A 26,112-nucleotide genomic window follows, 5' to 3' on the forward strand; every position below is an offset into this window, starting at 1 on the left:
CTTTTATTTGTTATTTGGCATCTTCTTTGGAAAGTATACATGTTAGCTGAGATCAGGCTTCAGTGTGATACCCCTTGCCACTGATAGGCTGCTGACATTCCCCATGTAAGACGACGAGTTAACGGGGGGCGGTGGTTATGTGGACTTGCGCCCCGGCAAGAACTCAGACCGTCGGGGCAGAAAGGAAAAAAGCGATCCCCGATCCCCCCTCTAACAGGTAACAGTGACCAACTCTCTGAAATACAATATAAACGGCCGCCATCTCTGCTAGAACTCTTCAATCGACCCCCTCATGGTCTATTTGACCGTCTCGAGGTGCAGAAAGTCCATTAGATCTCCTAGCCACATCGAAGCACTCGGCAGCGTTACCAGCCTGCACCCCAACAGGATCTACTTTGCGCCACCAATGAGGCAAAGGCAATGAAAGGCTCCCGCCCCCATCCGCAGCTCCAGCACATCTGAAACCCCAAAGATAGCCAACAAAAGGACAGGTCTCTAGCTCAATATTTAGCACCAACATGGTGCTAAAAAGAGACCTCCAAAAGGGTACATAGAACATAGAACATAGAAAATACAGCACAGAACAGGCCCTTCGGCCCACGATGTTGTGCCGAACCTTTGTCCTAGATTAATCATAGATTATCATTGAATTTACAGTGCAGAAGGAGGCCATTCGGCCCTTTGAGTCTGCACCGGCTCTTGGAAAGAGCACCCTACCCAAACTCAACACCTCCACCCAACACCAAGGGCAATTTGGACATTAAGGGCAATTTATCATTGGCCAATTCACCTAACCCGCACATCTTTGGACTGTGGGAGGCAACCGGAGCACCCGGAGGAAACCCACGCAGACACGGGGAGGACGTGCAGACTCCGCACAGACAATGACCCAAGCCGGAATCGAACCTGGGACCATGGAGCTGTGAAGCAATTGTGCTATCCACAATGCTACCGTGCTGCCCTTAAGAACAAATAAATCTACACTATATCATTTTACCGTAATCCATGTACCTATCCAATAGCTGCTTGAAGGTCCCTAATGTTTCCGACTCAACTACTTCCACAGGCAGTGCATTCCATGCCCCCACTAGTACGGTGGCGCAGTGGTTAGCACTGCTGCCTCACGGCACCGAGAACCCGGGGTCAAACCCAGCCCCGGGTCACTGCCCGTATGGAGTTTACACATTCTCCCAGTGTCTACGTGGGTCTCACCCACACAACCCAAAAGATGTGCGGGGCAGGTGGATTGGCCACACTAAATTGGCCCTTAATTGGGGGGGGGGAAAAAAGAATTGGGTACTCTAAATTTATAGAAAAGAAACTCACCAGCTTGGAACAGGACCAGAACGTGTGTGTGTGTGGTGTGTGGTCCTCCCCAACCTATCCTCCATTCCTTCAAAAAAAGGACTCATCCCAGCCTTCGTGAGGTGCGCTCGAAACTCTACCTTTAGCAGGATCAGCCTCAATGTCGCACGCGACAACGTGGCATTCACGTTCCGCAACGCCTCACTCCATACCTCCTACTCCAGTATTGGCTCCAATTTCTCCACCCATTTAGCCTCCACCCATTTAGCCTTCACCCCTTCAATCAAACTCAACTCTTCCCCTACAATCTGCTCATACATGCCGGACTGCCCTCCTTCTATCCTGAACAGGAGAGAATTCTCGCCAACAAGGAGGATGGCGGCACCACCGGGAAATCCAAGAATCTCTTAACAAAGCTCCGTACCTGAAGGTACCTAAACATGCCCGAGCCTGACAGCCCAAATCTCTCCTTCAATTCCTCCAAGCTGGCAAACCGCCCCTCCAGGAATAAATCACCCACTCTCTCCAGCTCTTTCTCTTCTCATGCACCAAATGTGCCATTCAGCCATGCCGGCTCAAACAGGCGGCTGGCACACGTGTGAGGCTGCCCCCAAATTAAAATGCTGCCGGAGCTGCCTGCATGTTTTTAACCCCACACCATCCCAACACCTCCGCATTGGCCGCCCAGTAATCAGCAAGTTTGGCAGCGCTAGAAGGAATCTATCTCTCTCTCTCTCCTCCTTCTCTCTCTCTCTCTCTCTCTCTCTCTCTCTCTCTCTCTCTCTCTCTCTCTCTCTCCTCTCTCTCTCTCTCTCACTCACCCCCCCCCCCCCCCCCCCCCCCCCCCCGGGGGGCAGGTTCGATTCCCGGCCCGGGTCACTGTCTGTGCGGAGTCTGCACGTTCTCCCCGTGTCTGCGTGGGTTTGCTCTGGTTTCCACCCCTTCCAAAGATGTGCAGGTTAGGCCATGTTAAATTGCCCTGAATGTCCAAAAAGGATAGGTTGGGTTACAGGGATAGGGTGGAGGTGTGGATTTAAGTAGGGTGCTTTTTCCAAGGGCCGGTGCCGACTCGATGGGCCGAATGGCCTCCTTCTGCACTGTAAATTCTATGATTCCTCGTACTCTTTTTTTTTTCTCTCTCTGCAAACGCACCCTATTTAGGGATGCAGATCAGTTGAGCTACGTCCACTGTTTCCCTGACACTTCTGGCTGGCATAGACCCCAGAGCAAACCTCTTGGTTGCTTAGTTTCATTCTGACTTGATACTTTTGAACGGTTGAGTCAAGCCATATAATTTCTTTTAAGCTTTCTACTGTAAAAGTTTCTTTCCAGTTTACTAATGTCTTTATTCCCACCATACCCCCTCTCTCTTTCTCTCTCTCTCAAGGATCCAATCTATGTTCTGGAGAACAACATTCCAATTGATACGCAATATTATCTGGAGCAGCAACTTGCAAAACCACTCCTGAGAATCTTCGAGCCCATCTTGGGAGAGGCCAAGGCAGAAACTGTGCTCCTGAGTGAGTAAACCCAAGTCTAGAAGCCTTAAACTCTGGTACAGCAACCAGTTCCACTGAGGAATTATATCTTTCTGATATAGAATTATTCAGAGTGAAGGGACAACTGTTCGATTAGTTTTGGAAGTACAACACCAAAGCATTTCAATGGTGTCGTTGTAAATCCAATGCATACAAAGCATAAATGTAATTGCTAATTCCAGTCTGCTGTTCTCTATAGTCCCCGCCCCCTATATTAGTGTTCTTCAAACTTTTTTTTCTGGGGACCCATTTTTCCCAGCCGGCTGACCTTCGCGACCCGCGCCGGCTGACCTTTGTGACCCGCGCCAGCCGAACTTCGCGACCCCCGCCGGCCGACCTTTGCGACCCGCGCCGGCCAACCCGACCCACCATTTTCTCTTACCTTGTTTGCTGCTGACAAAAATGGAGGAAATGGTTTTGGGTCCCTTTGGCCCTCCTACACGCTCCTCCAATGGAACCTGTTGGATGAAGGTGAAGCCTTACGGCGTCGGAAAGTATGGCGTCTCCATCTGTCCAAAGTTCTGCATAAATGAATAACCCCCCCCGAACTTGTAAAACAAGTTTTTTTTTTTAAAGCGCCTGCTCTGCGCGCGCGCGCCGATGATCGGGGACGCATCCGCAGAGCGTCCGCTTTTTTCCCCCCCCATGTTCGCGGCCATTTTGAAGGCCGCTTGCAGCCGGCTGTTAATAACGTCGATTTGGGACGGCGGGAGGGAGGCAGCCGCACATTGGAGGGCTCCCGTTCGGGAACGGAATTTTCGGGGTTTAACGCCCGGTCCCAGGGGCAACGGAGGCGGCATAAGCAGGGAGAAGGCACAGTGAAGGGAAATGTCGAAAATACGTTTTTTTCGAAAAAGGGCCGTGAAAAAAGCGGCTGAACGTCCATCAGGGAGTGGAAAGGTCACCACGGGGACAGCAAGAAAAGGGGAGGCTGGGGCACCAGGGGAGGCCGCATTGCCCACGGCTGAAGAAATGACACCCATGAATTGTAAATCCCACCCCCCTCCCCGACCTCCATGGTACTCGAAAGGCAGTTCACAAAACACATGGAGGCGATGAGGAAGGAGATGGGGGCGGTATTGAAAGTGCTGGTGGAGGAGGCGGTGAGGGTGGCAGTACTGAGCGCAGTGGCGGAGATGCGGGAGCAAGGTGAGGCGCTGAAGGAAGTGGAAGAGACATTATTGCAGCACAGTGATCAACTTACCTCAATGGGGAAGGAGATGCCGAAGGTGATAGAGATCAACAAGGGTCTGCGAGCCAAAATGGACGACTTAGAAAACAGATCCAGGCTACAAAATCTGAGGATTGTGGGTCTGCCCGAAGGAGTGGAAGGCCTGAAGCCGACTGAGTATTTTGCCACTATGTTGGCGAAGCTATTGGGGGAGGGGGATGATCCCTCCTGATATGAACTGGATCGGGCTCATCGGTCGTGGAGGCCTGTGCTAAAGGAGAGTGAGCCGCCAAGAGTAGTGACTGTGTTTTCGTAGGTACAGTGTGAAGGAGAAGGTCCTGTGCTGGGCAAAGCAGAAGCGGGAGCTGGTATACACATACATCAGGACTTTACGGTGTTGGTATATGTACTAAATGAATCGACGCTGTATATATTTGGACAAGGAAAGAGATGGGGCTTTCATTTGCAATGATGGCTCTTTGGGGCTTGGATGTACAGGGTTTGTGTGCTAAAGGGGATTTCTTGGTTTTCCTGGGACCGGGCAAGGGGGAAGGAGACCCGGGCAGGGGCCTCCACGCTGGCCGGTTTAAGCCGGCCAGTGAACGGGAGTGAGGTGGAGGGAGCGGCTGCGGCCATCGGAGCCTGGCAGAACAGGTTCCGATGAGTCTAGCCGGGGTGGAAAGTTGGGGGGAAGGAACAGAGGTTGGGAGCAGGAGTTTTATAAGAGGAAGTGGAGGGGAGGAGTCGGGGAGGGGGTGGTGGGGTTTACAATTCATGGGTGTCATTTACGGTACTCTTTCGGGGATTGGATGGCATTGAATGTTGGGGGGTGTGGACTCTATAGGTCAATGGTGACCATAGGCAATTCCTGATTCCTTTTTCTTTTTGTTTCGTTTATTTTTCCCACCGTGGGAGGGTTTGTTTTATTTGATGCTTATATTGTCAGGTGGGCCGTTGTTTGGGGTGGTGGGAGGATGGGACCGTTGTTGTTGATAAGGGGATTGACTTTGTATTTGTTACCGTTTACTGCTTGTTGGTCGGGTGTAAATTCTGAAGAAAATGTGAAAATGGAGAATAAAAATATTTTACAAATAAATAACGTCGATTTGCGCGATCGGGAGTGCCGCGACCCTCCCGACACCCGCCCGTGACACACCCACGGGTTGCGCCCCCGAGTTTGACAATGCCTGCTCTATATGTTTGAGTTTCCCTTGTACTTCATGAGGTCACTCGGTGAACAAAAAGTGGGACAGTTTCTGCCAATCATAAATTCTTGCTCACTAAGGATGACACCCAATGAGGAATCTGCTGTTCTACATACACCCCCCCCCCCCCCCCCCTTCTGAACGGAGGATAAGCAATTTTCTTTTTTAAGGCACTGAGTGATGCTGGGTTTGACTTATGGTACATATTGTACCTGACTCCACCATGCCACCCCATTAGTAAGTTTTTTAACTGGGGTCTTAATCTGTCCTCACCTGGGTTTCACACATGGTCACTTCCATCTGAAATTATGGAAAGCGATCAAACGTGGGAATGCTCTGGCGGTGCAGCGGTTAGCGCTGCTGCCTCACGCCGCCGAGGACCCGGGTTCAATCCCGGCCCCTGGGTCACTGTCCGTGTGGAGTTTGCACATTCTCCCCATGTCTACGTGAGTCTCTCACCCGCAACCTGAAGCTGTGCAGGGTAGGTGGATTGGCCACGCTAAATTACCCCGGAACTGGAAAGTTTTTTTAAAAAAATCTTTTTTTTCAACTTGTAAATGTTTTCTTTCTCCCTCTGGAGCACTTAGATGAATGGTAGCACACCCTGCTACCCTAGGTTTTTGACCACAGGGCAGAGTTGTGCATTTATCCACCAAACAGTTTTAAGAAAAAAGCATTCATAAATAAGGATTTCACTTGAAAGGAACTAGCTACATGTCCTGCTTGCTGAATTTGTGTATGTGTGTTGTGTCTGAGTTATAATTATTTTTTAAAATTTGTTCTAGAGGGAGAACACACAAGATGCAAGACTGTGCTGACGTCAAAGGTGGGTGGACTCATGGCCTTTGCAAAGAAAAGAAACACATGCATAGGATGCAAAGCTGTGCTGAACGATGACGGTAAGGGAACGTCGGGATTAATAGCTGTTTTATACGCAGGAAAGTGTGTTTTAGTGAGTTGAGTGACTCTCGAACTTGTTAAATCTAACCCAGATGTTTGGCCAAGGTCCTCTTTGCTCTGGGAGTATTTTGGTTAACGTGATGTGAAGTTTGCTTCCTCTATTGGCAGTGTGAATATAATAATCTTTATTGTCACAAGTAGGCTTACATTAACACTGCAATGAAGTTGCTGTGAATAGCCCCTAGTCGCCACACTCCGGAGCCTATTTGGGTACACAGAGGGAGAATTCAGAATGTCCAATTCACCTAACAAGCTCGTCTTTCGGGATTGCGGGAGGAAACCGGGGCACCCGGAGGAAACCCACGCAGACACGGGGAGAACGTGCAGACGCCGCACATGCCAGGAATCAAACCCGGGACCCTGGTGCTGTGGAGCAACAATGCTAATCACTAAGCTACCATGCCGTATATATCCATCTTTTTGGAAGTTTTGGTGATGCGTTGGTATAATATGAGCTTCCTTGTCTTTTGGAAGAGACCTCTTCTGAACACGCATGGTAGGGAGAGGGTCCAAGTCATTCAGCATCTATCGACTAATCTTGTGCCTTAGTTGGATCCCCATGAATCAAGCTTGAACCACACCTGCCACCTTTTTAAAAAGAAATTGCAATAATTTAGAATTGGAGTCAAAGGGAAAGGGAGATATCCAGCTTTTGTTTCAGTGGTGTGGGTATCGAGTGGGAGAGTGGTAGAATTAAACGTTTTGCAGCATAAGTGGGAGGTTTCATCAGTCAGACTTCCGCGGGTTTACAGTTGTATTTTATGATCTGATTTAGAGGGGGTGAGATAGTGAGGACCTTGAGTACCACTGCACCCGCTAAACAACCACCCTCTCAGCAGCTCACTAGGGGTTGCCTCATTATCTTCTTTAAAGGCTGAGCCAGTTTGGATTTTTGTAACGTTTCCTTTAAAGCCAGTCCTTTGACATGAAAGATCAGCACAGTGGCCCCTTCTGCGCAACTTCCAAGGTTTCGATATCTCCCTGTGCCCATGGAACGAGCACTCAACCCAGAGTTGAAATTGGAGCCGAACCAGACATAGAAACGTAGGAGCAGGAGGAGGCCATTCGGCCCTTTGAGCTTGCTCCACCTTTCAATATGATCACCTATCTCGACACCACTCCTGTGCTCTCCCCGTATCTCTTGAAGCCTTCTGGTCTAGAAATGTATCTGTTTCCTCAAATATGTACAGTGACTTGGCCTCCACAGCCTCCTGTAGTAGAGAATTCCACAGGTTCATCACCCTCTCAGTGAAGAGGTTTCTCCTCACCTCAGTCCTAAAGGGTCTACCCCGTATCCTGAGACTGTGACCCCCTTGTTCTAGGCTCCCCAGCCAAAGGTAAGCGCACCCCTGCATCCAGTCTGTCAGGATTTTGTGTTTCAGTGTGATCCTCTCTCATTCATTCTTGTAAATTCCAGTAAATATAGGCCCAGTCGACCAATCTCTCCTTGTCCAGCAATCCTGCCATCCCAGGAATCGTGAACTATATTGCTTCAGCATGCTGGCATCATTGCTGACTGGTGCCCTGTCATCTCTGTGTGACCGGCGTTGAGCTTCGCAGATCTCTCTCAAGTCCCTCCCTGACTTGCTTTGGCATGATTTAGCACATGCTATGTCCCTGAGCTTCTATCTCTCTCTGGGCCAAAATTGTTTTAAAACTTTATCGGAAGCCCAACATGCAGCATATAATGCCCACCCAAATTTAATTTCAAGATAGCGTTCTGTAATTAATATATTTGAGAATTGACAGTGGTTAGCATTGCTGCCTCACGGCGCTGAGGACCCGGGTTTTATCCCGGCCCTGGGTCATTGTCTGTGTGGAGTTTGCACATTTCTCCCCATGTCTGCATGGGTTTCGCCCACACAACCCAAAGATGTGCAGGTTAGGTGGATTGGCCACGCTAAATGAAATGAAATTAAATGAAAAATGAAAAGTCGCCCCTTAATTGGAAAAAAAATAATTTAAACATATATATATATTGGAAACATTTTGTTTCACTCGAGAAATCCGACACCCCACCAGATGTTGTCGCTATGGGAATAATTGAAATTAATGGTGAATGTAGTGAATGATTTGCAACATGAGAGAGGTGGAATACACAAAACACAGCAACGGAAGCAAAAAAAATAGATCCATGAGTCTTCCTGACTCTGTCTCTTTCTGCAACTAGTTATAGATTATAATAATAATCGCTTATTGTCACAAGTAGGCTTTAATGAAGTTACTGTGAAAAGCCCCTAGTCGCCACATTCCGGCACCTGTTCGGGGAGGCTGGTACGGGAATCGAACCCGCGCTACTGGCCTTGCTCTGCAAGATTAACTGCCAGGTGAATATTTGGAAGCAAATGGCCTGACTCTACCTCATGTAGAGTGCGTGCTATATTATGGCAGGGCAAACTTGGCATAATCTGGTCATTGGTGATCTTCCTTGATTGGGTATATCGCTGCGTCTGGTTTCCTGGTGCATGTCAAACCGCTGATCCGTGATGGCCTGTTAGCAGCAGAGGGTGCATTCAGCTGCTGCTGCACAGCATTCAGGCATTTGTGATGCAGTCTCGAGATGACGGTTGTCCCTTTCAACTACACTGATTTATTGGTTCAAGGGATGTGGCTGAGGCTGCATTTATTGCCCGTCCCTAATTGCCCCTGAACGGAGTAGTTTACCAGACCATATTTGAGGACATTTAAGAGTCAACCACATTGCTGTGGTCCTGGAGTCACATGTAGGCCAGACCAGGTAAGGAGTTAGGCATATTTCTAAGGGACATTAGTGAACCAGGTGGGTTTTGTACGACAATGGTTTCATGGTCATCATAAGAAGTGCAAATTTCACAACTTGTCCTGGTGGGATTTAAACCCAAGTGCAGGAGCATTACCCTGGGTCTCTAGATAACGAGTCCAGTGACAATACCACTACGCTACCCTCTTCCTCCCTTGGTGTACTAATTGCAAAGTGATTGTGTGTGTGTGTGTGTGTGTGTGTGTGCTGGGTGAGGGCGAGATTGAACTGGAGTGTAAACCGGACAACTGGCCTCTAAAATGGTCACAGTCTGCTGAGTTGTTGCCTGCTGTTTACCGTCACATATGAAGAATGGCCACTCCGGGTGAGTTACGGGAGAGTGGACACTGCCCATTGAACTGATCCGTGGGCAAGATTTGGCGGCGTCAGAAATGAAGGGGGATAAATTAATAACATTTGAACATGCTCTTGCAACTATCTCTTTCCACACCAACCCGCCCCCCCAGCCAAACTTGCCTCCCCTGCTGAAGCCCTCAATCCTCCTGAGCAGTCGGTCTGGAGTTTCCCTTATTCGAGAATAGACTGCTTACAGCCCAAAGCCTCCTTCAGTCTCCCTCTCATTTCCCGTGGTCAGAGTAGACCTAACCAGTTCCTCATTCTTGTAGCTACTTTTCCAGTATCACTCAGCCCCTCCTGACACGACATCATGGGATTGCAAATGGAGGGGGGGTTGGCAGTATGTGCGAAGGGGGCCTTTCTTTTTTAAAAAACTAGACATGGCAATCACGCTGCGGACTGTGCTGTGCTTACTGGCGTTATAGTAAGCGGTTTTATTTGAACCATATTTGTTGTGGCCTGCCGTCGCCCGAACTACGCAACATCTGCAGCCAAATTTTTTTTTTCATTCTCTGCCCTTCTTTCTTTTCTCTTCTCCTTTCTGTTTTGATTATCCTGTTCTGATTTTTATTTTCAATCATTCTCCTTTTTTTCATTTGTGTCCCTATCTCATGATCCAAGGTACCTTTCCACCTCTTCCAAGGTAAGCTTGCCCAGTTGTCATGACACCAAGCTAGGTAGAATTTGTGTACGTGCATCCATATGTTACTGCCCATTGGAGTGTTGCAGCATGGTGCAGATCCCTTAATCTATTCCCAGCTGGGTGGGGTAGAAGCTTGAGGCAGATTCCTCCGTCTGGAGAGTCTCAATCTAGGAATCATGGTCCCTGGATAAGCAGCTCGTCGTGTCGAGCTGGGTGAGGAGAAATTCATTTACCCAGGCCTGAATCTTTGAAATTCCCTTGGCTTGACTGAGGGCTGTGGGTGCTTAAGTCATTGCACATGTTCAAGACTGAGAGACTTAGATGTTTGGGTATGAAGGGAGTTGAGGGATAGGATGGGAAATGTGGAGGTGAAGTAGATCTTGAATGCAGAGCAAGCTCAAGGGGCCATTTAGTCAGCTCTGCTATTCTTGCAATTTTTTTCCACCCCAATCTTCTCTTGCTGGAGGGGCAGCCCCATAGATTCTGGAACCTTGCCCAAGTAACATCTTAGTTTAGCTAACCCTGATAAGCGTAACAACAAAGATTAAACCCTCCCTCATCTCATGTCCGTGCTTCTGCCCCGAATAGCGATTAAGCTTGGAAATCATAGAACGTACAGTGCAGAAGGAGGCCATTTGGCCCATCGTGTCTGCACTGGCCCCGGGAAGGAACATCCTACTTAAGCCCACACCGCCACACTATCCCAGTAACCCCACCTAACCCTTTTGGACACCAAGGGCAATTTAGCATGGTCAGTCCGCCTAACCTGCACATCTTTGGACTGTGGGAGGAAACCGGAGCACCCGGAGGAAACCCGCGCAGACACGGGAAGAACCTGCAGATTCCGCACAGACAGTCACCCGAGGCCGGAATCGAACCTGGGAACCTAGAGCTGTGAAGCAATCGTGCTAACCACTATGCTACCATGCTGCTCATATACTGGCTGATAAAGAACAACTTTTAAAATTAAATGATGTAGCACCGAATTTGCTGCATTGTCACATACACAACAGTGCAGCAAAATTGGACTATTTAACCCATTAGCTTCAGTTGTGAACATAATTATCCTACTCCAAAACAACAGGAAGTCTGCATTGTACCAATTTTTTAAAATGGTTCTGGTGGTTTTTAATGAAGGAACTTTGTGCTTCAGCTATGTGGAAGTTGCCAGGTTAGCCCATTCGGAGAGCAGCTCTCATTTTTCTAGAGCTTTGGCCCTAGAAGTCATGGCCAGTAGCAGCAGAACAATGAAAATCAGGCATGTCCTTACCCTTTTTCTTCAAACGCCTGATTCATTTTGTTACCTTTCACTTCAAGGGAGCGAAGGGGCGTCAGTGGAGCTGTAGCTGAGCAAGGAACCGTATGAATAGAAGGAGGGATAAAGACTAGAAGGGGAAATAAAGAGACACACACACACCAGAGCAGGTCAGAGAAAGGGTAATCTGCGGTGATGAGCCAGCTGATTCCCCAAGGTTTTTCCACCATCTACAAGTCAGGAGTTGATGGAATACTCTCCACTTCGCTGAATGATTGACTGCAGCTCCAACAACCAATAAATCTGACACCATCGAGGACAAAGGTTGATGGACGCCCCATTCGCTACCTTGCACGCACACTCACACCAGCGTCAGCATGCTGTGGCTACACTGTAAACAGGTTGCACTGCAGCAACTCCGAAAGACCTCCTTCAACATGACTTTCCAAACCCTCAACCTCTGCCACCGAGTATGATGAGCAGCAGTTGCTTGGGCACACCGCCACCTGCAAATTCCCCTCCAAGCCATACACCATGCTGACTTGGAAAGATATAATAATCTGTATTGTCACAAGTAGGCTTACATGAACACTGCAATGAAGTTACTGTGAAAATCCCCTAGTCGCCACATTCCGGCGCCTGTTCGGGTACACGGAGGGAGAATTCAGAATGTCCAAATTACCTAATAGCACGTCTTTCGTGACTTGTGGGATGAAACCGGAGCATCTGGAGGAAACCCACGCAGACACGGGGAAAATGTGCAGACTCCGCACAGACAGTGACCCAATCCGGGAATCTAACCTGGGACCCTAGCGCTGTGAAGCCATAGTGCTAACCACTATGCTACCCTGCTTTTTTCGTTGGAGCAGAGAAAACCGAGGGGCAACCTGATCGAGGTGTACATGAATAATTCATTGCTGGATCAAAATCCTTGAACAGCTTACCTAAATGTACTGTGGGCGTACCTACACTAACAGCAATACAAAAAAGACGACTTTCAAAGGCAGTTCGATTTGGGCAATAAACTCTGGCTTTGCCAGATCCCACATTCCATTTATGATGATAGAGTTGGAAAAAAAAACATCAATCAGCACTCAAAAGAGGCAATAATAAGTTAATATTTGGGTGACTATTACCATCTAGATAACCTAGCTTTTCTCTCTTTGATGCTAATGCAGTGTGTATTTTATTTTAAGATGCTTAAAGAATCATAGATATTGCACTATAGAAGGCGTTATTAAGTCTGCATCGCCTGCACTGTGCTGGAGGTGTCTCCTCCCCTTCCTTTTCCAATGGTGATCCAATTCTTCCTAAACAATAAAAGCAAAATACTGCAATTTGCTGTAAATCTGAAAAAAAAAGAGTAAGCGCTGTTAAAGTTCAGCAGATCAGGCAGCATCCGTGTAGACAGAAAGAGTTAACATTTCTGGTCAACGATCCTTTGTCAGTGTCATGTGAGAGTACCTTTAAGACATGGATGTTTAAGCAATGTACCTGTAAGAAAACAGTGATGTCAGAGAGTGGGGGGAGCTGGGCTTTAGATCAGCCATTTTGGTAGTTTTTAGTTTCAGTTTTGAAAAAGAGCTGGTGTGTGTCTGTGTGTTTCCAGAGAGCTGCAGTTTGGAGGAAAAGAGCTTGTTAGTGTCTGTGTTTGCAGTGAAGTTGATTAAACATTGTTTTGTGTTTAAAAACCCACCTATCCATAATTGTAATCCCACACCTAGGGAACAAGCCGTGTGCTAGGAAAAGCAACAAATACATTAACGGGAGAGGTTGGTTGAACTCCATGATACATTTTGGGGTTCTGAAAACGCCTCACCCGTAACAGTCAGAATTTTAAAGTATATTTAATTCCCTACAAAGGGTAACTGCATTGAGGACCCAGGTTCGATCCCGGTCACGGGTCACTGTCCATGTAGGGTTTGCACATTCTCCCCGCGTCTTCGTGGTCTCACCTCCACAAACCCAAAAAGATGTGCAGGGTGGATGGATTGGTCACTAAATTGCCCTTTAATTGGTCATTGTACATGAACAGGCTGAAAGGTTTGAATGGCGTACTGTTCCTATTTGCAACTATTGTTTGTGGTGAGCACTCTTTGCCCTAATCACAGTGTGTGCACGTTTCAAATCTTTGTTGCATCCCTCTTTATAATTGTACACTATTTGTCTGGAAGGAGCTTTCAATTTTAAGCCGATCTTAACCTCTGCTTTTCCCTCAGGTGCCGTTTGCAGTTACTGCAAGTCTCGCCAGTCGGAGCTGTATCAGAAGGAGGTATGGTTTCAATAATTTATATAGTTTATTTTGGGGTCGGAAGGCATATGCTTTGTAGAATCTCTGATTTTATCTTCAAATCTGGGCACCATACTTCAAGCCTTAGAGAAGATGCAGGAAAATATTACTGAAATGGTACCAGGCATGAGGAACTTCAGTTGTCTGGAGAAGCTAGGGTTGATCCTTACTAACAAAAAGGTTACAGGACGATTTGATAGAAGTGTTCAAAGTTATGAATGATTGTAGAAATATATTTGATTAATACATCACAACTGTTTCCAGTGACAGAAGGGTCAGTGACCAGAGGGTCAGCAGTAATTCACCTTGAGAGGGTAGTGGTGAGCTTCCTTGAAGCGCTGCAGTCCACACCTTGTAGGAGCACCCACAGCAGGCTTGGTGGGAAGGGAGTTCCAAGATTTTGCATCGGTGACAGTGAAGGAACAGCAATATAATCCCAAGTCAGGATGTTGTTCCCGTACCAGCCTCCCCGAACAGGCGCTGGAATGTGGCGACTAGGGGCTTTTCACAGTGACTTCATTGAAGCCTACTCGTGACAATAAGCGATTTTCATTTTTTCATTTTCATTTTTGTGTGACTTGGGAGTGGAACGTGCAGGTGGCAGTGTCCCCAATGTATCTGCTGCACCCTCCTTCCAGCTGGTAGAGGTCAGGATTGGGAAGGAGCCTCGGTGAGTTGCTGCAGTGCATCATGCAGATGCCACACATGGCTGCTACTGTGCAACGGGAGAGGGAGTGAATGTTGCAGGTGGCACAGTGGTTAGCACTGCTGCCTCATGGCGCCGAGAACCCGGGTTCGACCCCGACCCCGAGTCACTGTACATGTGGAGTTTTCAAGTTCTTCCGTGTCTGCGGAGGTCTCGCCCCACAACCCAAAGATGTGCAGGGTAGGTGGATTGGCTAAGCTAAATTTCCCCTTAATTGGGAATACAAATGAATTGGATACTTTAAATTTTTTTTTTTAAAAGAGCGTGGTAGATGGGGTGCCAATCAAATGGATGGTGTCAAGCTTGTTGAGTGTTGTTGGAGCTGCACTCATCCAGGGAAGTGGAGAGTATTCATCGCATTCCTGACTTGTGCTTTGTAGGTGGTGGACAGGCATTGGAAAGTTGGGGGTGAGTTACTCTCTGCAGAATTCTCAGCCTCTGACCTGCTCTTGCAGCCGCAATATTTATATTACTGATTCGGTTCAGTCCCTGGTCAGTGGTCAGTTCATGGTCAATGGTAATACCCAGGATGTTGAAAATGGGAGATTCAGCGATGGTAGTGCCGTTGAATGTCATGGGGATATGGCCATTGCCTGGCACTTGGGTGACACAAATGTTACTTTCCACTTATCCACCCAAGCCTGAATATTGTCCAGGGCTTTCTGCACTTGGGCACACACTGCTTCAGATCTAAGTCGCAAATGATGCTGAACATTGTGCAATAATCAGCGAACCTCGCCACTTCTGATCTTTTTGATGGAAGAAAAGGTCACGGATGAAGCACCTGAAGATGGCTAGGCCCTGGGATACTACCCTGAGGGATACCTGCAGCGATGTCTCGGGACTGAGTTGACTGACCTACAACAAAGTTAGGACTCCCACCAGTAGAGAGTTTTCTCTAGATTCTCTTGACTTCAGTTTTGTGAGGGCTCCTTGATGCGCACTGCTGCCTTAATGTCGAGGACCATCACTCTCACTTCGCCTCCTGAGGTGAGTTCTTTTGCTTATGTATGGACCAAGGCTATAATGAAGTCAGGAGCTGAACCCAAATTGAGCATCAGTGGGCAGGTTATTGCTGAGTAATTGCTGCTTGATGGCATTGCCGCAGGCACTTTCCTTCACTTGGATGATTGAGAGTAGACTGATGAGTCCGTGATGGGTTGGGTTGGACAGTCCTGCTTTTTGTGTACAGGGCATAGCTGGGCAATTTTCCACCTTGCTGGGTGGATGTCAGTGTTGCAGCTGTACTGGAACAGCTTGGCTAGGCCTGCAGCTAGTTTTGGAACACAAGTCTTCAGTACTATTGCCGGTATGCTGGCAGGGCCCATAGCCTTTGCAGTATCCAGTGCCTTCAGCCGTTTCTTGCTATCACATGGGAGTGAATTGAGATTGCTGAAGACTGGCATTTGTCCTCCGGGGGATTCATAGAAAAGTTACAGCACAGAAGGAGGTAATTCAGCTCACCTTGTCCATGACAGCATGAGGACACCTAGGTGTCCTTTCTAATCCCACCTTCCTGCAACCGATCCACAGCACTTAAGGTGCAGATCCAGGTACCTTTTAAAAGAGTTCAAGGTCTTGGCCTCCACCACCAACTCGGGCAGCGAGTTCAAGACTCCCACTATCCTCTGCGTAAAAAACGTTCTTCCTCATGTCCCCTCCACACCTTCTGCCACTTATCTTGAATCTATGTCCCCGGTTCTAAAATTCTCCACCAAGGAAAATAATTTGATCCTTTCCACTCTATCTCCTCCCCACATAATTTGGTACCTCGATTAAGACACCCCTCAGCCTTTGTTCCAAGGAAAATAACCCCAACCTATCCAATCTCTCCTTGTAGCCACACTTCTAGTTCTGACAGCTTTCTTGTAAACCTCCTCTGCACTCTGTCCAGCGCAATAACGTCCTTCCTATAATGTGGCAACCAGAACCACCCACAATACTCCAGTTGTGGCCTCACCAGTGTTTTATATAATTCTAACATATCTTTTATTCTTTTATATTATACACCTCTGCCATTGAAGGAGAGCATTCCATATGCTTTCTTAACAACCTTGTCTATTTGAACTGCTGCCTTTAGGGACCTGTGTACCTGTACACCAAGATCTCTCACTTCCTCTACCCCTCTTAGTATATTTCCATTTATTGTGTACTCCCTACGACTGTTTGACCTCCCTATATGCATGACCTCATACTTCTCTATGGTAACTTCCATCTGCCACTTTATCGCCCACTCCACCAATCAATCTATATCGCTTTGAAGATTATAGTTATCCTCTACACTGTCAACCAGTAGGTCAATCTGCAAATTTCCCAATCATGCTCCCACGTTCACGTCCAAATTGTTAATATATAACACAACAATAAGAGTCCCAACACTGAGCCCTGTGGAACACCACTTGAAACAACTTTCCAATTGCAAGCGCAGCTATCGACCATTACCCTTTGTTTCCTGTTACTAAGCCAATTTCTTATCCAGTTTGCCACATTGCTCTGTATCCCATAGGCTTTTACTTGACCAATCTGCCTTGCTAAAATCCATGTATACCACATCCACTCTACTACCTTCATCAACCCTTCTTGTCACTTCCTCAAAGAATTCGATCAAATTTGTGAGGCAAGACCTTCCTTTAACAAATCCATGCTGACTATCCCAGACTAGTCCATGCCTTTCTATGTGACAGTTAATCCTATCTCTCAGGATTGATTCTACTAATTTGCCCACCACTGTTGTAAGACTAACTGGCCTATAATTGTTCGGCATTTCCTTCGATCCTTTTTAAACAATGGTACCGCATTTGCATTTCTCCAATCCTCCGGAACCTCCCCTGTGTCTAGAAGGATTGGAAAAATCATCCTCCGTGCATCTGCTATCCCCTCCCTGACCTCCTTCACTAGCCTCGGAAACCATCCATCTGGCCCAAGGCGACTTATCAACTTTCAAGGATTTCAATCCTTCGAGTACTTCCTCTCTCTTTATGATTATCCCATCCAGTATCTCTCTTGTGTTCCTCCGGGACTACTATATCTGCATCACCCATTTCCTTTGTGAATACAGAACAAAATATTCACTTCAAACCCTTCCCACTGCCTCTGCTTCCACACACAAGTTCATCTCTGACAGGTCCCACTTTTTCCTTAACTAACCTTTTACCGTTAATATATTGGTAAAACATCTTTGGGTTTTCTTTAACTTGTGAATCTTTTTTCATGCCCTCTCTTTGATTTCCTTTGTCCCTGCAGTTTCTATACTTGTCTAGGCTATCAGCAGTGCTTAGTTCTTTATGTCTATCGTACGCTTTCTTTTTCTATTTAATCGTCCCCTGTATTCCTCTAGGTAACCAGGGAGGGTCTAGATTTGGCAGTACCACTCTTATTTTTGGAGGGGCCTTTTCTACTTTGTACATTTAGGATCTCGCCTTTTAGTGTTTCCCACTGGTTTTCCACTGATTTATCCTCCAGTAGTGCTGGCCAGTCCACCTCAGCCAAGACCTTTCTTATTTCAACTAAATTTGCCTTCCCCCTCGTTCAGAATCTTTACTCCTGCTTTATCTCTGCCCTTTTCCACAGTAATACTGAATCTAACTGAATTGTGATCACTACCCCTGATATGGTCGCCAACTGTCGCTCCACCCACTTGCCCTTCTTCGTTCCCCAAGCCGAGGTCTAGAATTGCATCTCCTCTCGTTGAGTTTGTCAGTAATTGGTTGAAAAGATTTTCCTGGACACACTGCATGAATTTTTCTCCCTTAGTTCCCCTTATGTTGTTTGATTCCCAGTTGATATTGGGATAGTTAAAGTCTCCTACTATTATTGTCCTCTTGTTCTTACAGGCAGAAATTTGCCTTCATATTTGATCTTCTATCTCCCTTTCACTATGTGACGGTCTCTAGTACACTCCCACTACTGTGACTGCCCCTTTTTTATTTCTTAAGTTCAACCCATAAAGCCTCGTTTGTTGACCCGTTTATTATATCGTCCCTTCTCACAACTGGAATTGATTCCTTAACCAATAGTGCTACTCCCCTCCCTTTTTGTCTCCCCCTCTGTCCTGAAAACTCTGTACCAAGGGATATTGAGCTGTCAATTTTACCCCTCCTTTAGCCAGGTTTCCGTTCTAGCAATGACATCTTGCTGCCATGTGTCTACCCGAGTTCTTAACTCATCTGCCTTGTTTGTCATACTCCTTGCATTGAAGTATAAATGACGTGGAGATGCCGGTGTTGGACTGGGGTGAGCACAGTAAGAAGTCTTACAACACCAGGTTAAAGTCCAACAGGTTTGTTTCGAATCACTAGCTTTCGGAGTACAGCTCCCTCCTCAGGTGAAACCATTTCGCCTGATGAAGGAGCTGCGCTCCGAAAGCTAGTGATTCGAAATAAACCTGTTGGAGCTTAACCTGGTGTTGTAATACTTTTTATTGAAGTACAAAAAAGTTTTCCTTTTCCCTTGCTGAGCACTTTTAAAGCTTTACTTCTCCTGTCATTCCAAGTCTATCACTACATCTTATGCATCACTAGCTAATGCTCTGATTTTCCATTTTCCTGATCGGAGTTTGACCTATCTGATCCTACTCCTGGGATCCCATCTCCCTGCCACACTAGTTTAAATACACCCCAACAGACTGAGTCGGATCATCCACTCGGGTCGAAGGTGGCTTTAAAAGCTCCAGCCTTACCTTTGGCACTGATTTACTGGGTTCCCCAATCATTTGAGGCTGGGGATTATTGTGGAGCCTCCTCCTCCAATAAGTTGTTCACATTCACAGCTGAATGTGGCAGGACTGTAGAGCTCGCATCTGATCTGTTAGTTGTGGAATCACTTAGCTCCAGCTATCGCATGCTGCTTCTGCAGTCTGGCATGCAAGTCGTCCTGTCTTGTAGCTTCACCAGGTTGACACCTCATTTTTTTGGTATTCTTGGTGCTACTCCTGGCATGCCCTCTTGCACTCTTCATTGAACCAGGGTTGACCTTCCAGCTTGGTGGCAATGATGGATATGCTGGGCCATGAGGTTATAGGCTGTAGTTGCATACAGTTCTGCTCAGCACCTTCTGGATGCCCAGTTTTGAGTTGCTACATCTGCTGCTACACAACATATCGGAGGCTAGCCTCAATGCGAAGACAGGACTTGGTATCCATAAGGACTGTGAGGTGGTCACTCTTGCTAATACTGTCATGGACAGCATTTGCAATAGCTACACATTACCACTACACCGTGTCTCCAGTTCGTAGATTTCATAGAATTTACAGGGCAGAAGGAGGCCTTTTGGCCCATCGAGTCTGCACCGGCCCTTGGAAAGAGCACCCTACCCAAGCCCACACCTCCACCCTATTCCCGTAACCCAGTAACCCACCCCACCTTTTGCACACTAAGGGCAATTTAGCATGATCAATCCACTTAACCTGTAGATCTTTGGACTGTGGGAGGAAACCGGAGCATCCGGAGGAAACCCACGCAGACATGGGGAGAACGTGCAGACTCCGCACAGACAGTGACCCAAGCCGGGAATCGAACCTGGGACCCTGGAGCTATGGCAACTGTGCTAACCACTGTGCTACCGAGCTGCCCACTTGTGATGTGTTCATTGAGCTCTATCTTCAGATTATGCCTCAGGGATTGGGGGGGGGGGGGCACGTATTTCAACGCTGCCTTCCAGTGATATATTGAAAGCAGCAGAGCAAGTGGTAAGTTAACGATATGGAAGTTAGACAAAATATTTAATGAGTGTTTGCAATACTGCACTCTCTGTGAGGGGCTCAAATGATATTGTAGACTAGAAAAAGAAACCTTGAATGCATTACCTATCACCTGTCCTGTCTTTAATTCACCTTGGACCTCCTAACGGTTAGTGCCAACTTAAATAAAGTTGTATTGAGATTACACACATTCTTCACTCCAGAGGCACTAATTCTATGAGGTTCCGTATTAAAAACTGCATGTAAGCAAACGCATCACACGTGGGACCTTAGATAATGGATTGCCTGTCTTGCTCTTGGAGAAGAGTGTGCTGGGAAGTGGATGGTAGGCACGTCAGCAATTCTAATAAAATTCATTCATCAGATGTGGGCACCCATGGCTAGGCCAGCATTCATTGCCCATCCCCAGTTGCCCTTGGAGGCGGTGGAGAGCTGCCTTCTTGAGCCACTGCAGTCCATGTGTTGTAGGTACACCAACAGTGCCTTTTGAAAGATAAGACTCTAATACAGGGTCATCCTTGTGTTCCTTTTCACGTTTGATTTGACAAGAAAATTACCCCTTTTTTTTAATATGCAAGCTGGCGATCGAGGCAGGCGAGAGACCTATTGAGCCACCTCAAGCCCACAACCAGCAATCATGTCGTGACAGTTGACAAGATTACATGGAATTGCAAATATTGATGTCGCCATTTTTAAAGATTGACTGAAAAGTGTGCTGAAATTACAGGGTGGCACGGTAGGGCAGTGGTTAGCGCTGCTGCCTGTGACGCTGAGGACCCGGGTTCGATCCTGGCCCCAGGTCACTGCCTGTGTGGAGTTTGCACATTCTCCCCGTGTCTGCATGAGTCTCACCCCCACAACCCAAAGATGTGCAAGGTACGTGGATTGGTCACACTAAATTGCCCCTTCATTGGGGGAAAAACACAATAATTGTTTAAGGGCAAGGGCAATTAGAGATGAACAATAAATGCTGACCTTGCCAGTGGCGCTCACATCCTGTTGAGGGGGTGGCAGGACATAATTGAACAAGGGTGCAAGGATGCAATTCAACCCCCAGATTAATGTCATTTATTGTGACCTTGGTTCTGTATTTCCATAAGTTGCCATGTCCGCTTTTATAATGGAAACTGGTCACTAATTGTATTGGTTGATAATTATGACATCCCGCCAATGGTGGCGCTACATTGAGAAAGTTGACCTGAAGTGATTTTTAACATACACAGATAAGCTAATATCTGGTTTTCACTCCTAATAAGATTTGACTCTTAGGATATTGGTCTCCTTATCTGAGGAAGGAAGTTCTTGCTATAGAGGGTGTGCAGAGAAAGTTTACCAGACTGATCCCTGGGATGGCGGGGCTAACATTGGGGCAGAGATTGAGTTGGCTAGGATTATATTCGCTGGAGCTCAGAAGAATGGGGGCGGGGTGGGGGTTCCTCAAACAATCCTCACAGGACTAGACAGAGTAGATACAGGAAGGATGTTCCCGATGGCGACGGGAGTCCAGAACCAGCGGTCACTTTTTGAGGATACGTGGTAAACCTTTTAGGACTGAGGTGGGGAGAAGTTTCTTCACCCAGAGAGTGGTGAATCTGTGGAATTCGCTACCACAAGAAGCAGTTGAGGCCAAAACATTGTACATTTTCAAGAAGCAGTTAGATATAGCTCTTGGCAGCACGGTAGCACAAATGGATTGCACTGTGGCTTCACAACGCCAGGGTCCCAGTTTCGATTCCCTGCTGGGTCACTGTCTGTGGAAGACTGCAAGTTCTCCCAGTGTGTGTGAGTTTCCTCCGGGTGCTCCGGTTTCCTCCCACAGTCCAAAGATGTGCAGGTTAGGTGGATTGGCTATGATAAAATTGCCCTTAGTGACCAAAATGGTTAGGAGGGGTTATTGGGTTACGGGGATAGAGTGGAAGTGAGGGCTTAAGTGGGTCGGTGCAGACTCAATGGGCCAAATGGCCTCCTGCACTGTATATTCTATGGATCAAAGAATTTGGGGGGGGAAAGCGGGAACAGGTTACTGAGTTTGATGATCATATTGAATGGCGAAACAGGCTGGAAGGGCCGGATAGCCGCCTCCTATTTTATATGTTGTGTTTCTTTATGCTTAACAAGAGTAAAGCTGGTATTTATACAGTCCTCCGTATACGTTCACGGGCATGTGTTTCAGTATTTTATTGCTGTTATCCTTTTTTGTTACATTTTCTTCTAACTCTTCATGTTTTTCTCACGTTTAGATATCTCAGCTGAAGCTGCTGGAAGAGAAGTTTTCCCGTCTGTGGACACAGTGCCAGCGATGTCAGGGTAGCCTGCACGAGGATGTGCTTTGTACCAGGTAAACAACGGCCTTTCCGCTCCCACCGATGGTGCCCCTCAACCGTTGCTCAGTTGACCCCAGCCCTGTGCTGTTTAGCACAGGGCTAAATCGTTAGCTTTGAAAGCAGACCAAGGCAGGCCAGCAGCACGGTTCAATTCCCGTAACAGCCTCCCCGAACAGGCGCCGGAATGTGGCAACTAGGGGCTTTTCACAGTAACTTCATTTGAAGCCTACTTGTGACAATAAGCGATTTTCATTTTCATTTCATTTCAGTTCTGACTCTTGAATATGACCTTACTTGGAGCTGAAAATTGTAGAACCTTGAACAGGCCTAGCCTTCCGATCCTCCGACCAGTACAGGCCTTAATACCCAAGCTTGGCTTCACCTCGTCAGTATGTTATGTTTTCCCTCTTGTGATGGTTTACCGTGCCTTTTATTTCTTATGCCGGCACTCCACACTGCTCCAGGGCCAATCTCTAGAAAACACTTGTATGTAATGTGTAGTTTTATTCTTTTGATTTAACGAGTGACAGTGCTGAATGGATTATTTATTTTACCCCAACTCTCCTCCCACTCCCCTGAAGGCTTGCTGTGGCATGAGTCCCAGGGTGCCAGCTGCCCCTCCAAGTATAAGGCTAGTGTTGATTGTTAGCAGGATATTGTGGAACGTGACAAGACGGTCTGATCCTGTCTTTGGCTGTTGCCCATCAGCCAGGGGAATTTGGTGGGTTTTGAAATCTCAACTCTTCATTCAAGGTTCTGTGTCGTGGGACATAGAACATTACAGCGCAGTACAGGCCCTTCGGCCCTCGATGTTGCGCCGACCTGTGGAACCACTCTAAAGCCCATCTACACTATTCCCTTATCGTCCATATGTCTATCCAATGACCATTTGAATGCCCTTCGTGTTGGCGAGTCCACTACTGTTGCAGGCAGGGCATTCCATGCCCTTACTACTCTTTGAGTAAAGAACCTACCTCTGACATCTGTCCTATATCTATCTCCCCCCAATGTAAAGCTATGTCCCCTCATGCTAGCCATCGCCATCCGAGGAAAAAGGCTCTCACTGTCCACCCTATCTAATCCTTTGATCATCTTGTATGCCTCAATTAAGTCACCTCTTAACCTTCTTCTCTCTAACGAAAACAGCCTCAAGTCCCTCAGCCTTTCCTCATAAGATCTTCCCTCCATACCAGGCAACATTCTGGTAAATCTCCTCTGCACCCTTTCCAATGCTTCCACATCCTTCCTATAATGCGGTGACTAGAACTGCACGCAATACTCCAAATGCGGCCGCACCAGAGTTTTGTACGGCTGCAACATGACCTCATGGCTCCGAAACTCAATCCCTCTACCAGTAAAAGCTAACACCCCGCACGCCTTCTTAACAACCCTCTCAACCTGGGTGGCAACTTTTAGGGGTCTATGTACATGGACACCGGGATCTCTCTGCTCATCCACACTACCAAGAATCTTACCATTAGCCCAGTACTCTGTCTTCCTGTTATGCCTTCCAAAATGAATCACCTCACACTTTTCTCCATTAAACTCCATTTTCCACCCCTCAGCCCAGCTTTGCAGCTTATCCATGTCCCTCTGTGACCTGCAACATCCTTCCGCACTGTCCACAAATCCACCGACTTTAGTGTCATCTGCAAATTTACTCACCCATCCTTCTACGCCCTCCTCCAGGTCATTTATAAAAATGACAAACAGCAGTGGCCCCAAAACAGATCCTTGTGGTACACCACTACTAACTGAACACCAGGCTGAACATTTCCCATCAACCACCACCCTCTGTCTTCTTACAGCTAGCCAATTTCTGATCCAAACTGCTAAATCGCCCTAAATCCCATGCCTCCGTATTTTCTGCAATAGCCTACCGTGGGGAACCTTATCAAGCGCTTTACTGAATTTCATATACACCACATCAACTGCTTTACCCTCGTCCACCTGTTTGGTCACCTTCTCAAAGAACTCAATAAGGTTTGTGAGGCATGACTTACCTTCGCAAAACCGTGTTGACTATCTCTAATCAAATTATTCCTTTCTAGATGATTATAAATCCTATCTCTTATAAACCATTCCAAGACTTTGCCCACAACAGAAGTAAGGCTCACTGGTTCATAGTTACCGGGATTGTTTCTACTCCCCTTCTTGAACAAGGGGACAACATTTGCTATCCTCCAGTCTTCTGGCACTATTCCTGTAGACAATGACGACATAAAGATTAAAGCCAAAGGCTCAGCAATCTCCTCCCTAGCTTCCCAGAGAATCCTAGGATAAATCACATCCGGCCCAGGGGACTTATCTATTTTCACACTTTCCAGAATTGCTAACACCTCCTCCTTATGAACCTCAAGCCCGTCTAGTCTAGTAGCCTGTATCTCAGTATTCTCCTCGACAACATTGTCTTTTTCCTGTATGAATATTGACAAAAAATATTCATTTAGCACCTCTCCTATCTCCTCGGATTCCACGCACAACTTCCCACTACTGTCCTTGACTGGCCCTACTCTTACCCTAGTCATTCTTTTATTCCTGACATACCTATAGAAAGCTTTAGGGTTATCCTTGATCCTACCTGCCAAAGACTTCTCATGTCCCCTCCTGGCTCTTCTTAGCTCTCTCTTTAGGTCCTTCCTCGCTAACTTGTAACTCTCGAGCGCCCTAACTGAACCTTCACGTCTCATCTTTACATAAGCCTCCTTCTTCCTCTTGACATGTGATTCAACTACTTTAGTAAACCACGGTTCCCTCGCTCGACCACTTCCTCCCTGCCTGACCGGTACATACTTATCAAGGACACGCAGTAGCTGTTCCTTGAACAAGCTCCACATTTCAATTGTGCCCATCCCATGCAGTATCTTTCCCCATCCGATGCATCCTAAGTCTTGCCTCATCGTATCATAATTGCCTTTCCCCCAGCTATAACTCTTGCCCTGCGGTATATCCCTTGCCATCGCTGAAGTAAACTTAACCGAATTGTGGTCACTATCACCAAAGTGCTCACCTACCTCCAAATCTAACACCTGTCCTGGTTCATTACCCAGTACCAAATCCAATGTGGCCTCGCCTCTCGTTGGCCTATCTACATACTGTGTCAGGAAACCCTCCTGCACACTTTGGACAAAAATGGACCCATCTAAAGTACTCGAACTATAGCGTTTCCAGTCAATATTTGGAAAGTTAAAGTCCCCCATAACAACTACCCTGTTGCTTTTGCTTCTATCCAGAATCATCGTTGCAATCCTTTCCTCTACATCTCTGGAACTTTTCGGAGGCCTGTAGAAAACTCCCAACAAGGTGACCTCTCCTTTCCTGTTTCTAGCCTCAGCCCATACTACCTCAGTAGACAAATCCTCATCAAACGTCCTTTCTGCCACCGTAATACTGTGTGGTTGTGCCTTTACAGAGGGATGTGTTCAATAGTAACCGTTCCATGTTGTGTTGAACCAGCTGGATCTCACGCTTGTCTGCTGCACTGTTCTAGTAAAATCCTTTGACCCTAACTCTCGCAGAAGGTTTCAACGCAGAATCCCTACGGTGCAGAAGGAGGCCCATCAAGTCTGCACCAACCACTCTGAAAGACCACGCAAACACGGGGAGAATGTGCAAAGTCCACACGGACAGTGACCCAGAGCCAGGATCAAACCTGGGACCTCGGCGCCGTGGGACTGCAGTGCTACCACTGCGCCACCGTGCTGCCCTCACTGTACTCCGGACTGACAACACCCAGCACATAATGTGCAATCATTTCATTACCAAATTCAGCGGAGAGTCTCCTTGAGGCTATTTGTGTTAGCCACATGTGATGCTTTTTGGGTTGTGGGTGTGATGTTCGAAACAAAACCAAATGTCCCTAATTTTCTCAATTTCTATTT

At 47.1% G+C, this 26,112-nt stretch overlaps 1 protein-coding gene across 2 annotated transcripts in view; it reads left to right on the plus strand.

Annotated features, from left to right (window-relative positions):
• The window catches only part of LOC140403966 (DNA polymerase delta catalytic subunit-like), a 306,416-nt gene that overhangs the window by 274,679 nt on the left and 5,625 nt on the right, over positions 1-26,112 (plus strand). For both annotated transcript variants that reach the window (XM_072492263.1, XM_072492264.1), the window contains exons 32-35: positions 2,693-2,825; positions 6,005-6,118; positions 13,433-13,485; positions 22,148-22,245. In XM_072492263.1, the coding sequence (XP_072348364.1) occupies positions 2,693-2,825; positions 6,005-6,118; positions 13,433-13,485; positions 22,148-22,245 (398 nt within the window). The remainder of the gene's footprint in view (positions 1-2,692; positions 2,826-6,004; positions 6,119-13,432; positions 13,486-22,147; positions 22,246-26,112) is intronic.

Source organism: Scyliorhinus torazame, chromosome 29 (assembly GCF_047496885.1).
Source record: "Scyliorhinus torazame isolate Kashiwa2021f chromosome 29, sScyTor2.1, whole genome shotgun sequence".
Classification (NCBI taxonomy): Eukaryota; Metazoa; Chordata; class Chondrichthyes; order Carcharhiniformes; family Scyliorhinidae; genus Scyliorhinus; species Scyliorhinus torazame.